Source organism: Mustela erminea, chromosome 10, assembly GCF_009829155.1.
Source record: "Mustela erminea isolate mMusErm1 chromosome 10, mMusErm1.Pri, whole genome shotgun sequence".
NCBI lineage: Eukaryota > Metazoa > Chordata > Mammalia > Carnivora > Mustelidae > Mustela > Mustela erminea.
In genome coordinates, this window is record NC_045623.1 from 75,858,789 (window position 1) to 75,875,279 (window position 16,491).

Genomic DNA, 16,491 nt, shown 5'->3' on the forward strand with positions numbered 1-16,491 from the left:
GATTTTCTATGTAGGCAATCATGTCACCTATGAGGAGGGTCGGTTGTATCCCTTCCTTTCCAATCTGTGCTCTCATTGTTCCTTTTTCTTGCCTTCCTGCACCAGCTAGGACTTGCAGAAGTGGTTCTGGATCTCAGAGGGAAAGCAGGTTTTCACCTTGAGGCCTGCTGTTTGCTATATGTTGTCTGGAGATGCCTTGTATCCAGTTGAAGAAGTTCCCTTCTAAGTTCACTGAGTTTTGTTTTGTTTTGTTTTGTTTTTTTTAAATTGGGAGTAGATGCTGAATTTTTGTCAAATACTTTTTCTTCACCAACTAACATGGCCATGTAGTTTCCCTTCTTTAGACAGTAAATACGGCAGCCTACATTGACTGACATTTGAATGATGAACCAGCATTTCATTTGCAGGATAAACCCCACGTGGGCACCAAATCTGGGGAGTTTTAGGCGTTATTCCTTTGAGTGACTCTTCTGTACTGCACTGCTCCTCTTCTTCTAGGATTCCAATGGGAGACAGTAACTGGGTGTTGCCCCATGCATCACTGGGGCTCTGCTCAACTTTTTAACTCTTTCTTCTTCTGAGGTTCACACTGGGTAATTCCGATTGATTTCCTTTCAAGGTCACTGATTCTTTTCTCTTCATTTCTATTTTGTTCCTGAGTCCATTCAGTTGAGTTTTTTTAAATGTCAGTATTGTATTTTTTCCCCTATATTTCCATTTGGTTCTTTCTTATTTTATTTATTTATTTTTTGGTGGTGGGAGGAGGGCCTAACAGTTTCTATCTTTTTTGTTTCAACACTGTTTGCTCTAATTTTGTGGAGCATTTTTATAATAGCCATTTTATTTATTTTTTTAAAGATCTATTTATCTATTTGACAGACAGAGATCACAATTAGGCAGAGAGAGAGAGAAAGAGGAGGAAGCAGGCTCCCTGCTGAGCAGAGAGCCCGATGTGGGGCTCGATCCCAGGCCTGGGATCATGACCTGAGCTGAAGGCAGAGGCTTTAACCCACTGAGCCACTCTGGCACCCCTATAATAGCCATTTTAAAGTCATTGTCAGATTATTCCAACATCTGTATTGAGATTTTCCTGGTTCTTCACATGGTAAGTAATTTTGGATTATACCTTGGATATTTTGAATATGAAGTGATGAAATTTTAGCTCTTGCTTAAATCCTGGGGAAGGGGGCGCCGGGGTGGTTCAGTCAGTTAAGTGTCTGACTCTTGGTTTCAGCTCAGGTCATGATCTCAGGGTCCTGGGTCCCCGTGTCGGGCTCTGTGCTTAGCAGGCTCTGTGCTTAGCAACAGAGTCTGCTTGAGGATTCTCTCTCCCCCTCGGCCCTTCCCCTGCTCGCACACAGTCTCTCCCTCTAAAATAAATAAATCTTTAAAAATAAGTAGATAAGGGTGCCTGGGTGGCTCAGTGGCTTTAGCATCTGCCTTCAGCTCAGGTCTTGGTCTCAGGGTCCTGGGATTGAGCCCCACATCAGGCTCTCTGGTCGGTGGGGAGCCTGCTTCCCCCTCTCCCTCTGCCTGCCTCTCTGCCTACTTGAGCTCTCTCTCTCTCTGTCAAATAAATAAATAAAATCTTTTAAAAAATTAAATAAATAAATCCAGTGGGCAATGTTGACCTTTCTTTTCTACCAGACTCTTAAACAGGCTGGATTTAGGGGGCGAGTTATGGCCAGCCTTCCATGGGCTGTGATTTGAATGTCAAAGCCCACTCATGTGTGTCCTCTGTGTGCGCCACCCACTGTCTCATCTGGGACTCAGGCAGTGGTCTTTCAGATCAGTTCTCAAACTCTTTGGTATGTTGGTTAGCATCAAAAGCATGCATGCGTAGCTCAGGGGTTAGCCCAGAAGGTCCTACATAATTTTCTGGAACCACTGAGTTTTTCCCTCTCTGTTTTCTCCTTGTACCTTCCAGTTCAATGGGCCTCCCCTTCTTGGTTCTCTGGCCTGAAAGCTGGGATCTTAGTTACCATATTCTGTCACACATTTCCTAAACTATACCCGAATCCAACCAGCAGGAAGGCAGAGGAGAAAAAGGCAACAGATTTCACCCCGCCCTCCCGGGATTACACATCCTCTGATCAGAGAGGAAGGTTTCCCTTTCTCAGTTTTAGGGACTTAAAGACCACTGCTGCCACTGAACCCACCACCACCACAACTACTGTGGGACAGCCGGGTGACTAGGGCACAAGAGAACAGAGGAAAAGAACCCCTGGGACTTCTCCTCTGCCTGAGCCTCGGAGCTCCTTTCCCACCCAAGAGCCCTAACTAGAGGTCTTCTGAAATTCCCTGTGTGCCCTGATGTGCACTGCTTCAGTCTACCAAGCACATGGGACACCGGTGGAAAAATGAGAAATTCATTGCCAGTGTGCAGCATGTTTAATTCTAGTCTTTTCCCCCAACCTGTCTGCTGCCATTCATATCTCAGAGTCTTCAAACAGCTGCTAAATGCACCTTTAGTGCATTTAGTGCACTCCAGGCCTTTAGCTGCGTCCAATGACAGAGTTTCTTGTACATGTATCTTGGTACCTACAGAAGCATGCATTTATGTAGGGAATATAGCTATGAGAGGAAATGCCAGGTCATGAGGTATGTGTCTATTCGAATTTTGCTAGACACTACATGGTCATTTGTGAAAAGGCTGTAACCAATTTACCCTCTGGCCAGTAAAGGCTCTGAGTTTCCACTCTACCACATCCTCACCAACTCGGGGATAGCAAGCTTTTCCAGTTTTCCCATTTTGGTAGAGGTGCAGAGGGATCTCACAGAAATCCTAATTTGCCTTTCCCCAGGTTGCAATGCAAAATGCAATCAAACACCCTTTCATAAGTTTATTGGCCATCTGGATTTCCTCTTTTGTGAAGTGCCTACTTAGGCCTTTTTGCTTGTTTTGATACCGGGTTGTTTCTTTATTCCTATTGATTTCTGCAGTTCTCCATTCTGGAAACGTGGCCCTTGTTGGTTGTTTGTGTTACAAAGATCTTTTTTTCTGCCCTGAATTGCCTTTATCACTCTCTTAAAGGTGTCTTTCTGATTAATGAGAAGTTTTTAACTTGAATGTAATAAAATTGATCAATCTTTTCCAATAAAAGTAGACACAACTTCTGTGTCTATTTAAAAACTTTCTCTCTGTCCACTCTTTTTTTTCTTAATCCTACGTGAATTTTTATTAACATACCATAAAACCGATTTTAATGACATATTTTGAACACATTATATAAACTGTTTCTTGATATTTACATTATCTATATTCTTTTTTTTAATTTAATTTAATTTTTGTGTGTTGTCCACTCTCTCTTTTTTTTTTTTTTTAAGACTTTATTTATTTATTTGACTGACAGACATCACAAGTAGGCAGAGAGGCAGGAAGAGAGAGGAGGAAGCGGGCTCCCTGCTCAGCAGAGAGCCCGATGTGGGGCTCAATCCCAGGACCCTGAGATCATGACCTGAGCCGAAGGCAGAGGCTTAACCCACTGAGCCACCCAGGCACCCCTGTCCACTCTCTCTTAAAGTGATCTCTCTTGTCTCAGCATTTGGGTAGAGTACATCTCAAGCACATGAGGCATGAGACAGCAAGATGACAAGGGAGACAGTATGAGCTGCAGAGGCGGACCGATCTGAGTGGCCCGGACAGGTTATTTTACCTTTCAGAGCATCAGTTTCTTTTATCTACAATCAAAGATACACTATCCACCTTGCAAGATGTGTCTGAAGCTCCTACCACAGCATCGGCACACAGGAAGCCCTTAGTAAACAGGGGCAGCCGTGACTGCATCCTCCGAACTCCTCTTTCCCCTCATCCACAGCTGCCGGAACGTCAGGGCTGCTCTGTGAAACACTGATCATATATCTACTGCATTCGAGGACAGCAAAATGGATTAATTGCCCTTGGCATGCCAGCCGAGCCTCCCAGTTACAGGCGGCACCCACCAATACGAGAACCACCATCTTTGACTAAAAACGCAGGGTGATGCCCGGAGGCGCTCTTCTTACACAGTGGGGTCATCCTGGTGCTCCCACACCAACGTGTAACAGCAAGTCAAAGACCCAAAGTGATGTCTCTTTGTGCTCACCACCAATAGCATAGCGGTGTGAAGCAGGGAGACGGCCTCAGACCTAGGAGAGTCAAGCTCCACTGAGCTGGAGGGATTTGGTGTCCAAGGAGTGGGTCTGTCAGCCTGTATGTCCTGCGCTCAGACTCGGGGAAGAGAGGGCTTCTGTCAGCCAGCACGTGGGTTGGCACACGTGCACGGTGAAGTGCGCATCCCAGGGGAGGTGTGTATTTCAGTATATGGATGTGCATATCCTCAGGAAGCTGCCATACTCCCATTGGCCTGACATTGTGTTGGAGAGCCCCAATGACAATCTTCTCTAGCATCCCCAGAGCATGGGGCCTCTCAAAGGCCTCTGCCCCGCTCTCTGGGCCACGATATGTGCTCAGAAAACACATATCCTTTATCTGAACCTGGAACACTCCGAACGAGGAGGAAGCATCTACCCACACTCCCCCAAGTGCCCACTGTTCAAGCAGCCGGCCAAGTCTTCTGGATGTTACGTCCCACTTTCTAAACCATGAGTCTCCAGAAAAGCTCCTGAAGACATTCCCACGGTTCTGAGATAGTCCATGGCCCTCCCCAGATACCCCCCCCCCCACCTCACCAGGCTCCACTTCAAATGTGGCCAAGTGCTGAGTGCTGAAAGGATAGAGAGGGAGGGGTTGGTACCTGAGCCTAGTGTTTGTCCAGCGGAGTCAAAGGAAAGAACCACTGAATCTGCAACACAAGAGGACAAGTTCATTTCTTTCTCCTTCTTAGAGGGGAAAAAAAAAAAAAAAAAAAGCTCCCACCAACTCTGCCCAAATCCTCCCCCAGGGGAAAGTCAACTGGACTGGAACACTGAGATGCACAGACAGCATCCACGGGTCGGTGCCCAACCCCCCAACTGGGCCATGAGGCCCTGCTAAGCCCAGCCCCGAGCCTTCCGCTACCAGGAAGAACATCTCAGGGCAGAGACAGGCCCCAAATTCTTCAGAGGCATTTCCTGCCAAATTAGGGGACAAGCTTTTTTTTTTTTTCCTCCCCTTCTTACAATGAAAATAAAATTAAAGCAATGCAACAGAAAACTCTCCTGCATCTGGTTAAAGCCACTAACATTTCCCTTTGACTTCTCCCTTTCTTTTCCTATTCATATACCTAATTGTTTATTATTTCTTCTCCAAAAGGGCTTTAAGTGGCCTACAGGAATTTACAGTATACACTGGAACTTAAAAATGAAGAAGTCGAGAAAGGAAATATATAGTCAGGGGAATGTTAGTCCACAAAATGCATGCCATGGGAACCAGAGGTAGAATCAAGGAGGCCTGAGCTCCCAAATCACCAAAGGAAAGGAGAGAATGAACAGTTGCAAGATTTAGTGCCCACAGCGCATTCATTCATTCGACCAATCAGGAAGTATTGATTGGGCATGATATTATACCATGACTCTGAGATACAGCAGCGAACAAAAAAGCAGTCTCCTCACAGACCTCCCTGCCATCAGTATAGGAGACAAAAAAAGTTAGCAAACAACAAGGCATCCAACTCAAAACTAAGTCAAAAAGAGTGCTATGAACAGTCCCATTAAGAACCAGACCTACATGGCCCCAGGGTCCTGGGATCTAGCCCTGCATCGGGCTCCCTGCTCAGCGGGAAACCTGCATCTCCCTCTCCCACTCCCTCTGCTTGTGTTCCCTCTCTTACTGTGTCTCTGTCAAATAAATAAATAAAATCTTAAAAAACAAAAAAAAAGAAAAGAAAGAAAGAAAGAACCAGACCTAGGCAGGGCCTGGGTGGCTCAGTCAGTAAAGCATCCAACTCCTGATTTCATCTCAGGTCTCAATCTCAGGGTCGTGAGTTCGAGCCTTACACCAGGCTCCATGCTGGTTGTGTAGCCTACTTAAAAAATTAAAAAAAACCAAAAAACAAAAAAGCCACCCGGACCTAGTTAGAAAGGGGAGTGGGTGTTGGTTAGGGAAGGCTTCCCTGAAGAACACACACTGGAACTAACAGCTGAACACAAGCAGGAGTTAAACGTAACAAGAATGGAACGAGGCATTCCAGGCAGAGAGATCGCCATGTGTGGAGATCTGAAGCTCGATGGAATGGGATGCTTCAGAGTGACTAAAAGACCAAATAGCAAAGCAAATAGCAAACAGTCATCAGGAGGAAATTTCTCTTGTGGGTCCCAATAGTAAGAGGGGGACGCTGTATGATGTTGAAGACTGTAACTTCCACAGCATTTCTGTAATAAGGGAGTGTGAATGTGGTAAGGCTATTTCTTCCAACACGAGCGTATACAAAATGAAGCCAACGTATAGTTCAATAAAAGCAATTCTACGGAACACCAAGATAATGTAAGGCCCCAGACAGCCCCGGGTAGCCCAGACTCAAAAGGCTCACCCACCAACAAGGAAAGCCAGCTGGATGCGTATGGGACCGAGGTCTACAGCCCCACTACCACCCCAGCATTACCCTTTGGATCTCAAGTTGATGTCATTTTCTTACTGTACAAGGAAATCCAACACAACGGTTGTGTTAACTGTAAGTAATGTCCGTCCCCACTGCTGGACTATCAGCCCCCTGAAGGCAGATACTGTACCTGCTTGATCCTGTGCCCCGTTACCCACACAATGCTTGGCACTTGATAGACATCTGCTGGATAACAGAGCCGAGAGAAATGAACGGACCACAGGTCCTTTTTGATAAGGATCAGAAAGCACAGACTCCGTACTGCCAGTTAAGGACAGATCTACATGCTTTGAAACCTACCAAGGAGATGATAGGGCTGAGGTCATTTTACAAACGTGCAGAAACACAGGAAGGCCACTTGGCTGACCCGACAGATGACTACCCTGCCTCTGTGAGACAAAATCAAGGTCAAACTCTCATAAATGCTATTTCTTTTTTTTCTTTTTTTTTTTAAGATCTTATCGGGGCGCCTGGGTGGCTCAGTGGGTTAAAGCCTCTGCCTTCGGTTCGGGTCGTGATCCCAGGGTCCTGGGATCGAGCCCCGCATCGGGCTCTCTGCTCCGCAGGGAGCCTGCTTCCTCCTCTCTCTCTGTCTGCCTCTCTGCCTAGTTTCTCTCTGTCAAATAAATAAAATTTAAAAAAAAATTTTTTTAAAGATTTTATTTATTTATTTGTCAGAGTGAGCACAGGCAGACAGGGTGGCAGGTCAGAGGCAAACGGAGAAGCAGGCTCCCGATGAGCAAGGAGCCCGATGTAGGACTCGATCCCATGACGCTGAGATCATGACCTGAGCCGAAGGCAGCGGCTTAACCAACTGAGCCACCCAGGCATCCCATAAATGCTATTTCTTTATCAACAGTTCAAACATCGTCTTTTCTCAATGCTACCGCCCTTCCAGAAGAGAAACCCCTCTTTCTTTATTTAAGGAGCTTTATTGAGGTATAACTTACATACTATAAAATTCAGTCATTTTAAATGTACAATGGATTTTTTAGACTTTACAGAGCTGTGCAACTATCACCACATGCAGTTTTTTGACATTTCCATCACTCTGAAAAGATCCCTCCTGCCCATTTTATCCTGCCCCATTCCCACCTCCAACCCCAGGCAACCACTGATTCATTTACTGTCTCTATAAATTTGCCTTGCTGGACATCTGCCTACCCACTTTTGCTGGGGCTGTTCTACATCCCCCAACCACACCCCTGCCTCCAACGTGGCCCCCATTCCACCACCCTTTCTACCGCTGACGATGTTTCCGAAAAGTATACCTCACTGTGGCTTTGCTTTTGATTAAAATCCTTCAGAGGCTTCCCGCAGCCTGTAAGACAGAATCCAAGCTCTGACATTCATTCTCTCATTTCCCCCTCATTTGCCATTTTTAATACATCTCATATTCCAGATGGGCCAGACGACCTCTACTTCCCCAGGGGTATACACCAGTGTGTCTTCACTCATCGGACATACTGTGCTCACTGCCTGTTTGCATCCCAAAAATCTCCCACTCTTCCATTAAGATTCCACTCAATCATCCCCTCTTCTTTTTTCTTTTTTTAAAGTAGGCTCCATGCCCAGTATGGAGCCCAGTGTGGGGCTTGAACTCATGACCCTGAAATCAAGACCTGAGCAGAGATCAAGAATCAGGACGCTTAGCCAACGGAGCTGCCCCGTGTGCCCCAATCATCCCTTCCTCTCGACGCCTTCTCTGGTCAGTTCTGCTCACCCTCTTCTTTAGGACAACACTGGACTATTATTATATCATTTATCATAACACCTGGTTACCTCTTTTTCTGTTAAGCATTTCAAGTTCCCTGAGGACAAGAAACGTGTCTTCATTCTGAGGCAGTGATTCCTGGCTGGGTGACTGACACACAGGAAGTACTCAATAGGTTTCCTCAACAAAGGAATAAACGTAAGTAAATGTCCTTGCTTGCTTTCAAAGGTGATGTGATCTAAGTGGTATTTCAGGGGCTGGGGTGGGGGAGGGGGTGGGGGCGGGGAATATCCATTTTGCATACAGATTCTCATTCAATTATGTCAACCTATCTCCCTCCACAGTGAAATGTCAGAGGTTCAAGTGTGGCCTCCTCCTAGAAATATAAAAGCATGTATACAGGGGCACCTGGGTGGCTCAGTGGGTTAAAGCCTCTGCCTTCGGCTCAGGTCATGATCTCAGGGTCCTGGGATCGAGCCCCGCATCGGGTTCTCTGCTCAGCAGGGAGCCTGCTTCCTCCTCTCTCTCTGCCTGCCTCTCTGCCTACTTGTGATCTCTGCCTATCAAATAAATAAATAAAATCTTAAAAAAAAAAAAAAGCATGTATACAAATCAGCATAAGGGGAATACAAAAAATGGCCCCGAAGCTTCTAGGTTAGAGGCTGCAGCCACCTGGGGAAGATTAGGACCAGCTTCCTGAGCAGCTAACTGACTGCCCACCCGAGCAACAATAAAAACAGCATCTCAAATTTTTACTGCAGTTGACAAGGACCATTCCAACTGCAATTTACCTTCTCTGTACTCTCAAGCAGTCCTGAAATCATCTCTTTTCTTTTTTAAAGATTTTATTTATTTATTTGACAGAGGGAGACACAGCGAGAGAGGGAACACAAGCAGGGGGAGTGGGAGAGGGAGAGGCAGGCTTCCTGCTGAGCGGGGAGCCCGATGCAGGGCTTGATCCCAGGACCCTGGGATCATAACCTGAGCCAAAGGCAGGCGCCTATGACTGAACCACCCAGGCGCCCCTGAAATAATCTCTTTTTAAACTTTTCAACGTAAGCCAAGAAGAAAGGCTTAAAAGTTAAGTAAAAGACAAACTAAAACTTAACTGAGCCTAAAAGCAGCAAGATGAAATACTAATAGTGGCTTTCTCTGGGTGAAAGAATTATGTTTCTACTCTGTTTTTGCAGAATTTGTACAGTGACATGTATTATTTATACCATCATCATCATTTGTAAAAAACTAAAAAAGAGGGGGCGCCTGGGTGGCTCAGTGGATTAAATCCTCTGCCTTCAGCTCAGGTCATGATCCCAGGGCCCTGGGATCAAGCCCCTCATGGGGCTCTCTGCTCAGCAGGGAGCATGCTTCCCTTCCTCTCTCTCTCTGCCTGCCTCTGCCTACTTATCTCTATCTGTCAAATAAATAAATAAAATCTTAAAAAAAAAAAAAAAAAGAACTCTCTAATCCACCTGTAGAATTTTAACCTCTAACTCAGAGGTACCAGTACAAAAGGATGGAAGGTTCTTGACTGGTCTTCATTTTCCATTGTACATGCCAATAAGCTGTTCAGCTTTTTCCTATAGTTACTGAGGTTGTCCTTTTATGTCATGCCATTTTAAATATACCTCAGCTACATCAATCCCTAAATAGACCGGGCTTTTTAAAATTATTATTCTTTTTATCTCCCCTCTCCCCACCCCCCCCCCACGCCCCGACAAATTTATCAAATGCCGATTATGTGCCAGGCCCTGTGCCAGATACTAGAGGCAGGGAGCTGAGTAAGAGCCAGTCTCTGCCTCACAGCCAAGGAAGATGGACAAGTTCACTGGCACCTGAAATAAAAATAAAGCGGATAAACGTATGCAAAGAGTAAAGCAGGAAGCAGAGGAACGTCTTACTGGAAAGAAAAAGTCAGGGCTTTCACAGCTATGACTTCCGGCGGTAGCGGACGGCTCCCGAGAGCACGTGTACGCACTGCGGCAGACGTGAGTGACGGGGGCAGAAATATCAGAAGGAAGTTAGTGACATTTTCATGTTTTGCGTTAGTTTTGACGGATTTTGCTTGGAGCATTAAAAAGCACAGACTTGAGAAATCAGTTTGGTCACTTGTTATTTGTGCTTATTCTAAAGGACACAGAGGATCATTTTAGTCATAAATCACTGGACAGCGAAAGCGAAAACCTGGTATTCAACAAATCAAGAAGTTTGTTTTGCAAGGCACTGAGCAAGAATATCCAGACTTCTCCTTGTCCGGCTAACAAACAGGTCATTTTTATTTCAAACAGCCCAGGCTCCAGCTGTTCCTGGATAAGAACAGGCCAGAGGCAGCCATGTGGTGTGCTACGCAAGTGACCAAACAGAATTCCAGACCAAGGTACAACAGACCGTCGCTGTGCACGACTTTGTTCAAGGAGGAAACCTAGAATTTACTGGAAGTCTTTTATTATGGTCAGATGTTTCCTGTGTCTGGTTTCTGAAGCTTTGGATAAAAGGAATATAAAAGGAGTAGAAAGAATGGGGCCCAGTCTTTCCAGTCACCGGAGGGGCTTCCAAAGCTCAAATTCTACAGACAAGGCACACATTTGGGGATGAGGTAGCAGTCGCAGTACACACTCAACACTTAACTTCTGCTATCTGCCACGTGGAAGCCCTAGAGATGGAAGAATGGATCAAAAAAGAAATTGTCCCTTCAAGTGGCTTGCAAGCAGGTAAAATAAAAACACATATGAAGCTAAGCATTCAACAGTTAACAATCCTGTACTATACACTTGATGTTTGCTGGGAGTGGATCATAAATGTTCTCACCACACGTGCACACACATACACGCGCGCACATGCACGCACGCACACGCACTCACACAGAGGTAACTAGGTGAGTTGACGGATGGGCGAACTTGCTTTATTGTGGTGATCACTCCACAAATAGAGATGTATGTCCAATTATGACACTGTACACCTTAAACATACACAGTGCTGTCAATTATGCCTTCCTAAAGTTGGGGATGAAAAGCTAAGCATAACACAGAGGGATGGAAATAAGAGTAAGGAAGGAGCTAGTTCACTGTTTGCTAATTTGCATTAATTTGCTAATTTGTGAAGCAACTCTCACACACCAGACTTAGGGATACAACGGTAAAAAAGAACAGGACTGCTCCTATTCTCAAGGAATTTATGTTTTATGCAGGGAGATGAAAAAAATGAGTAAACAAATGAGCAAAACAAGTTCAGGCAGTAAGTGGTACAAGGAATGTTCAGTGATGTGACAGTGACTGACGGTGAGGTACAGGCCACGCTGGATGGGGTGTTTCGGGAAGGCTTCTCTGAGGAGGTGACCTATGGGCTGAGACCTGAAGACAGGAGCTAGCCAAGAGAAGATGAAGGGGGAAAAGCTCCAGGAGAAAGGACAAAGCAAGTTTAGCAATTTTAGTACATTTAAGGACCAGAGAGAAGCGGCACTCGGGTGGCTCAGTTGCTAAGCGTCTGCCTTTGGCTCAGGTCACGATCCCGGAGTCCTGGGTTCAAGCCCCGCATCGGGCTCCCCAGCTCAGCAAGAGGCCTGCTTCTCTCTCCCCCACTCTTCCTGCTTGTGTTCCTTCTCTCACTCTGTCTTTCTCTGTCAAATAAATAAAATCTAAAAAAAAAAAAAAAAAAAAAAAAGACCAGAAAAGGCCAGTGTTCCTGGAACGCAGAGCTCAGAAAACACACGGAGGGTGTGAAGTGAGGTCAGAGAGGATGACAGGAACCAGATCCTTGGGAGGCCCTACGTAGGAGGCCATAGAAAGAGTCTCACTGTATTTCAACGGCTTCAAACCAGGAGAGCAACATGATCTGATTGATTTTTTAAATATAAACTTTGGCTGCTATGTGGGAACAAAACTGACTCTTCTGGCAAGGGAGTAAAAGACAGATGAGGGCAGAAAGACCGAAGACGGGGAGATCGATAAGGAGGAGAATGCTCTTTCCAGAGGAGAGAACACGGCGGCCGGAAGCAAGACAGTGGCCACAGGAAGAGAAAAGGGATGGATGCTAGAGATGTTCAGAAGGGAAACTTTCCAGGACGAGTGACCGGTGATGAGAGTCAGAGATGAGGAAGGAGGAGGATTATAGGTACACTGGGACTTGGGAAACTAGACGGCGACTGCTGCCTGATCGGGAGTGCCCTTCATGTGAACCCCATGACCCTGCCTCTCCTCCGGCCACTGACGACTGGACCACAGTGGGTACCCAACCCTGATCATAAGCCATCTATGAGGCACACAGAGTCTACCTTCGGGCGACCTGAACCGGGAAGTACAAAGAGCTGGGCAGACACAAGGGGAGAAAGAAGCCAAGACTGGGAGGCCATGGGCCAGACTTGATGCTGGGTCCAAGCGCCCACCTTCAAGGCAGAGATCAGAGTGAAAGCCACAACCCTGCCCCTGAGGGCAACAAGACATCTTGAAGAGCTGTCTTAAATTTAGAATGTTCTTCCAGTGCCAGTGTCTGTGGCATTCAACTAGACCACATTTCCACTCGACCTCAGAGTTCAGCTTATCCTCGGTTCCTCTGAGGCTTATCCTGTAACTGAGATTCAACTTTCCATGTCCTTTTGCTATCATATATGCCATCACATATGCCATCTATAGCCTGAGTGGGCTCACTTCCTCTACCTTCCAGTCCTCACCCTTTAATACCCTAGAACCCTCTCTGCCTTCCCCATGACAGGGTATAACGTGCAGATCTAACACCAGGCTGGACCTGCTCCAAGGACAACTCACCTCACGGGTATGAATCACAGGAGAAGCATACAGCCCCACTTGGAACTTGGGCCTAAGATGTGGCCTCTAATCTAGCTTTACAGAAGAGCCTCAACTTGAGGGTTTGACTGGTCTGTTAGCAGAACTGATATTTTAATGGCCACGTGGCTGTTTCTTGTTCTAGATTCTCCATTGCCTAGATCCTCGGGGGAGGGTTCTAACCCCTAGTCTTGGTCCCTCAATTTCTTCCCTCTCTCCCCTATCCCAAACAAACAAAACCTGAGTAAATGAGATTCCTGAAGATACAGAGAAAAAAGGCCTGAGGACAGAAAATAAAGTACAACCACTAATTTAGGGGCATGTGGTATATGCAAGAGAATCAGTGAAATAATCAAAGAGACAGGACTAGCAGGACAGAGGGGGCCAGAGGAGGTGAGAATGGGTTACAAGAAGGAATATGGAAATGTGGAAAGAGGTGGAAGAAGCTGATGGATGAAAAGATACAGCAGAATTATTCACTGGGAAGACATCTGTAACCTCAGTGGGAACCTTTTCCATACAATGATCAGAGGGCAGACTCAGCTCTGAATTAATACAGTAAACACAGTAGACTTATTTCAAGAAGTTTCTTAGATTTACTCCTTTTTTTAATGTTTTTTGGTTTCTTTTTTAAAAAATTTTTATTTATTTACTTGAGAGAGAGCAAGTGAGAGCACAAGCCAGGAAGAGGGTCAGAGGGAGAAGGAGAAGCAGACTCCCCACCGAGCAAGGAGGCTGATGTGGGACTTGATGCCGGGGCCTCCGGGATCATGACCTTAGCCAAAGGCAGATGCTTAACCCACTGAGGCACCCAGGTGCCTAGATTTATTTAATTAATTTAACCTACTGAACCTATGTAATAGGGTTCTTACTAAGCTCAAAAGACTGCAGGAAAAGATTAGACATGTCCCGGCCATGGGAGAGTTTATGAACTATCCACCAGGAGGAGAATACTGAGAAGTTGCTATGGTTCAGATGCAAGAGGGAGAGTTTGTGCTGGGAGAACCTAGTAAACCAGGGAGGCCGTGGTGTTGACCTAGCTTGAGATGACCTTATAGGACAGGCTGTGCTGGTAGGGTGGGAACAGCTTAGGAGAGGCACTGAAGCGTGGAAAGTGAGGGGTGTGTGGTTTCAGGAAGCTAAAATCATACCTAATTAATATATTAGGGTTCCTTTCAGGAGGTAAAAATGCATGTGACTAAAAGGGAACTCGTCAATACAATCTGTGTAGACTTTCAGAAAAGGCTTTGACACATCAAAGACTATTTTTAAAAAGTGAGTCACCATGACATTGAGAAAGTGTGTGCTGTACCATCCAGGAGACAAAAGGCACTTGGCTGAGGATCAGGGGAGGGCCACCCCCCTGGGGCATCAGCACCCACAGGGAGACCAGGCAGTCTGGGAGTTGCTGGAATTCTACTATGCGCTGCCCTCTTGGGGGATGGGAGGGGCGGGGCAGTGGGGGCGGGGCAGGAGGGTGGCTCTGCTTACAAACCCACGTGCGCAACAGAAGCCACAGAACCAGGCATGCGCAGAAACAGAGAGAGGCGCTGGATGAGGTCTGGAACCGCACACACGCAGGATAGCTTTAGTCTGGTGCCCTCAAAAGAGGAAAGGGCTGGGTACAGGGCAGGAACTCTCGTTTGCTGTGCTCTGATTTCAAGGACGCACATGCATACCTGCACTCCCTTCCAAACCCCTCTGGGTGATATCGAAGATTGTTGGATAGCAGAAGGACGCAAAGACCAAGAAAATAGGAGACGGGACACCAGCAGTAAAGGTTCTGAAGCTGGAAAGTAGGTGAACAGGAGACTGTGGCTCAGCAAACTCCCCACAAAGCTAAATCCTATACTAGTAGTAGGGAAAGCTGACATACAACCTGAAATGCCCCCAGAGAACTCCCTAAAGGCTCAACCATTGAGCGCCCCAGGTACCACTGAAATGGGAGGGCAAACAGTACTAAAAACAAGACACGACACTCTTAAGGATGGGCTGAGATCACAAGGCATTAGAAAAAAGTATCCAGTGTAAAGACAGAGACCAAAACAACTGGAAAATAAATGCAGTGTGGAAAAACAGAAAGTACACATAAAGATGAAAACTCAGGGGAAGAAAATCATCAAAATCCCCAGAGAGAAGAAACTTCACAAAACAAGTAAAACATCAATTTTTCAAAAACATACATTTAATAAAAAGAAAATAATAACTCTTGAACATTAAGACATGATAGGAGAAATGAAAAGATTGAAAAATAAGTTGAGGAAATCTCTCAGAATGTAAAGCAAAGGACAGATGGAAAACAGGCGAGAAAAATACTCTTTTTAAATCAGAGGACCAGGGGATGCCTGGGTGGCTCAGTAGGTTAAGCCTCTGCCTTCAGCTCAGGTCATGATCTCAGGGTCCTGGGATAGAACCTTGCATTAGGCTCTCTGCTCAGCGGGGGGCCTGCTTCCCCCGCCCCCTCTCTGCCTGCTTCTCTGACTCCTTGTGATTGCTCTCTGTCAAATAAATAAATAAAACCTTTAAAAAAATTAATAAATCAGAGGACCAGTCTAGGAGACATGACTTCTGAATATAGGCTCTCTAGGAAGAGAAAATAAGAAAAAAAATGAAGGGAGAAAATATTCAAAGAAATGATTCAATGAAGTTCTCCATAATTAAAGGGCTTGAGTTTCTTTTTAGCTTGAAGGGACCTCTGAGCGTACAGAACAATATGAAAATAACCCTCCACCAAGGTACAGCATCATGGAATTTCAGAACATTCAAATTTCCAGAGAGGACAACAGGTTTTATGCAAATAATAAATAAATCAGAATGACATAAGACCCCTCAACAGGAATACCGAAAGCCTAGAATGCAGTGGGGCAATATCTTCAAAATACTAGGGGGGGGGGGAATATATATATATATTTATATGTATATATGTATATGTATATATATTTTAGATTTTATTTGAGAGCAAGCATGAGTAACAGGAGGGGCAGAGGGAGAGGGACAAGGAGAGGGTCAGGCAGACTCCCCCACTGAGTGCAGTATGACCTGGAGTTTAATCCCAGGACCCCAAGATCACAATCTCAGCAGAAGCCAGATGCTTCACAGACTGAGCCACACGGACGCCCCTGAGGGAAAACAATTTCTAACCAAAAATTCTACATCCAGCGTGACTGTCAATTAAGTATGAGTTTAGAATAAAGACACTTTCATACAGGCAAGGTCGGAAAAATGTGCCTCTCAGGCATCCTTTCTCAGGAAATTATTAGAGGATGTGTTCTACTAAATGAAGAAGAAAATGAAAACAATAAAACAAAAGCATGGGATTGAGGAAACAAGAGATACCAGAAGAGGGGACGCCTGGGTGGCTCAATTGGTTAAGCAGCTGCCTTCGGCTCAGGTCATGATCCCAGCGTCCTGGGATCGAGTCCCACATCGGGCTCCTTGCTCCGCAGGGAGCCTGCTTCTCCCTCTGACTCTGCCTTCCACTCTG

General features: G+C 45.7%; 1 protein-coding gene across 13 annotated transcripts in view; it reads right to left on the bottom strand.

Moving 5' to 3' along the window:
* Positions 1–16,491, bottom strand: part of ST3GAL3 (ST3 beta-galactoside alpha-2,3-sialyltransferase 3) — a 194,873-nt gene that overhangs the window by 114,043 nt on the left and 64,339 nt on the right. For 11 of the 13 annotated variants that reach the window (XM_032303244.1, XM_032303237.1, XM_032303245.1 and 8 more), the window contains one exon: positions 4,737–4,784. The exons of the other annotated variants lie outside the window; for them this stretch is intronic. In XM_032303244.1, the coding sequence (XP_032159135.1) occupies positions 4,737–4,784 (48 nt within the window). The remainder of the gene's footprint in view (positions 1–4,736; positions 4,785–16,491) is intronic. 13 annotated transcript variants of the gene reach the window in all.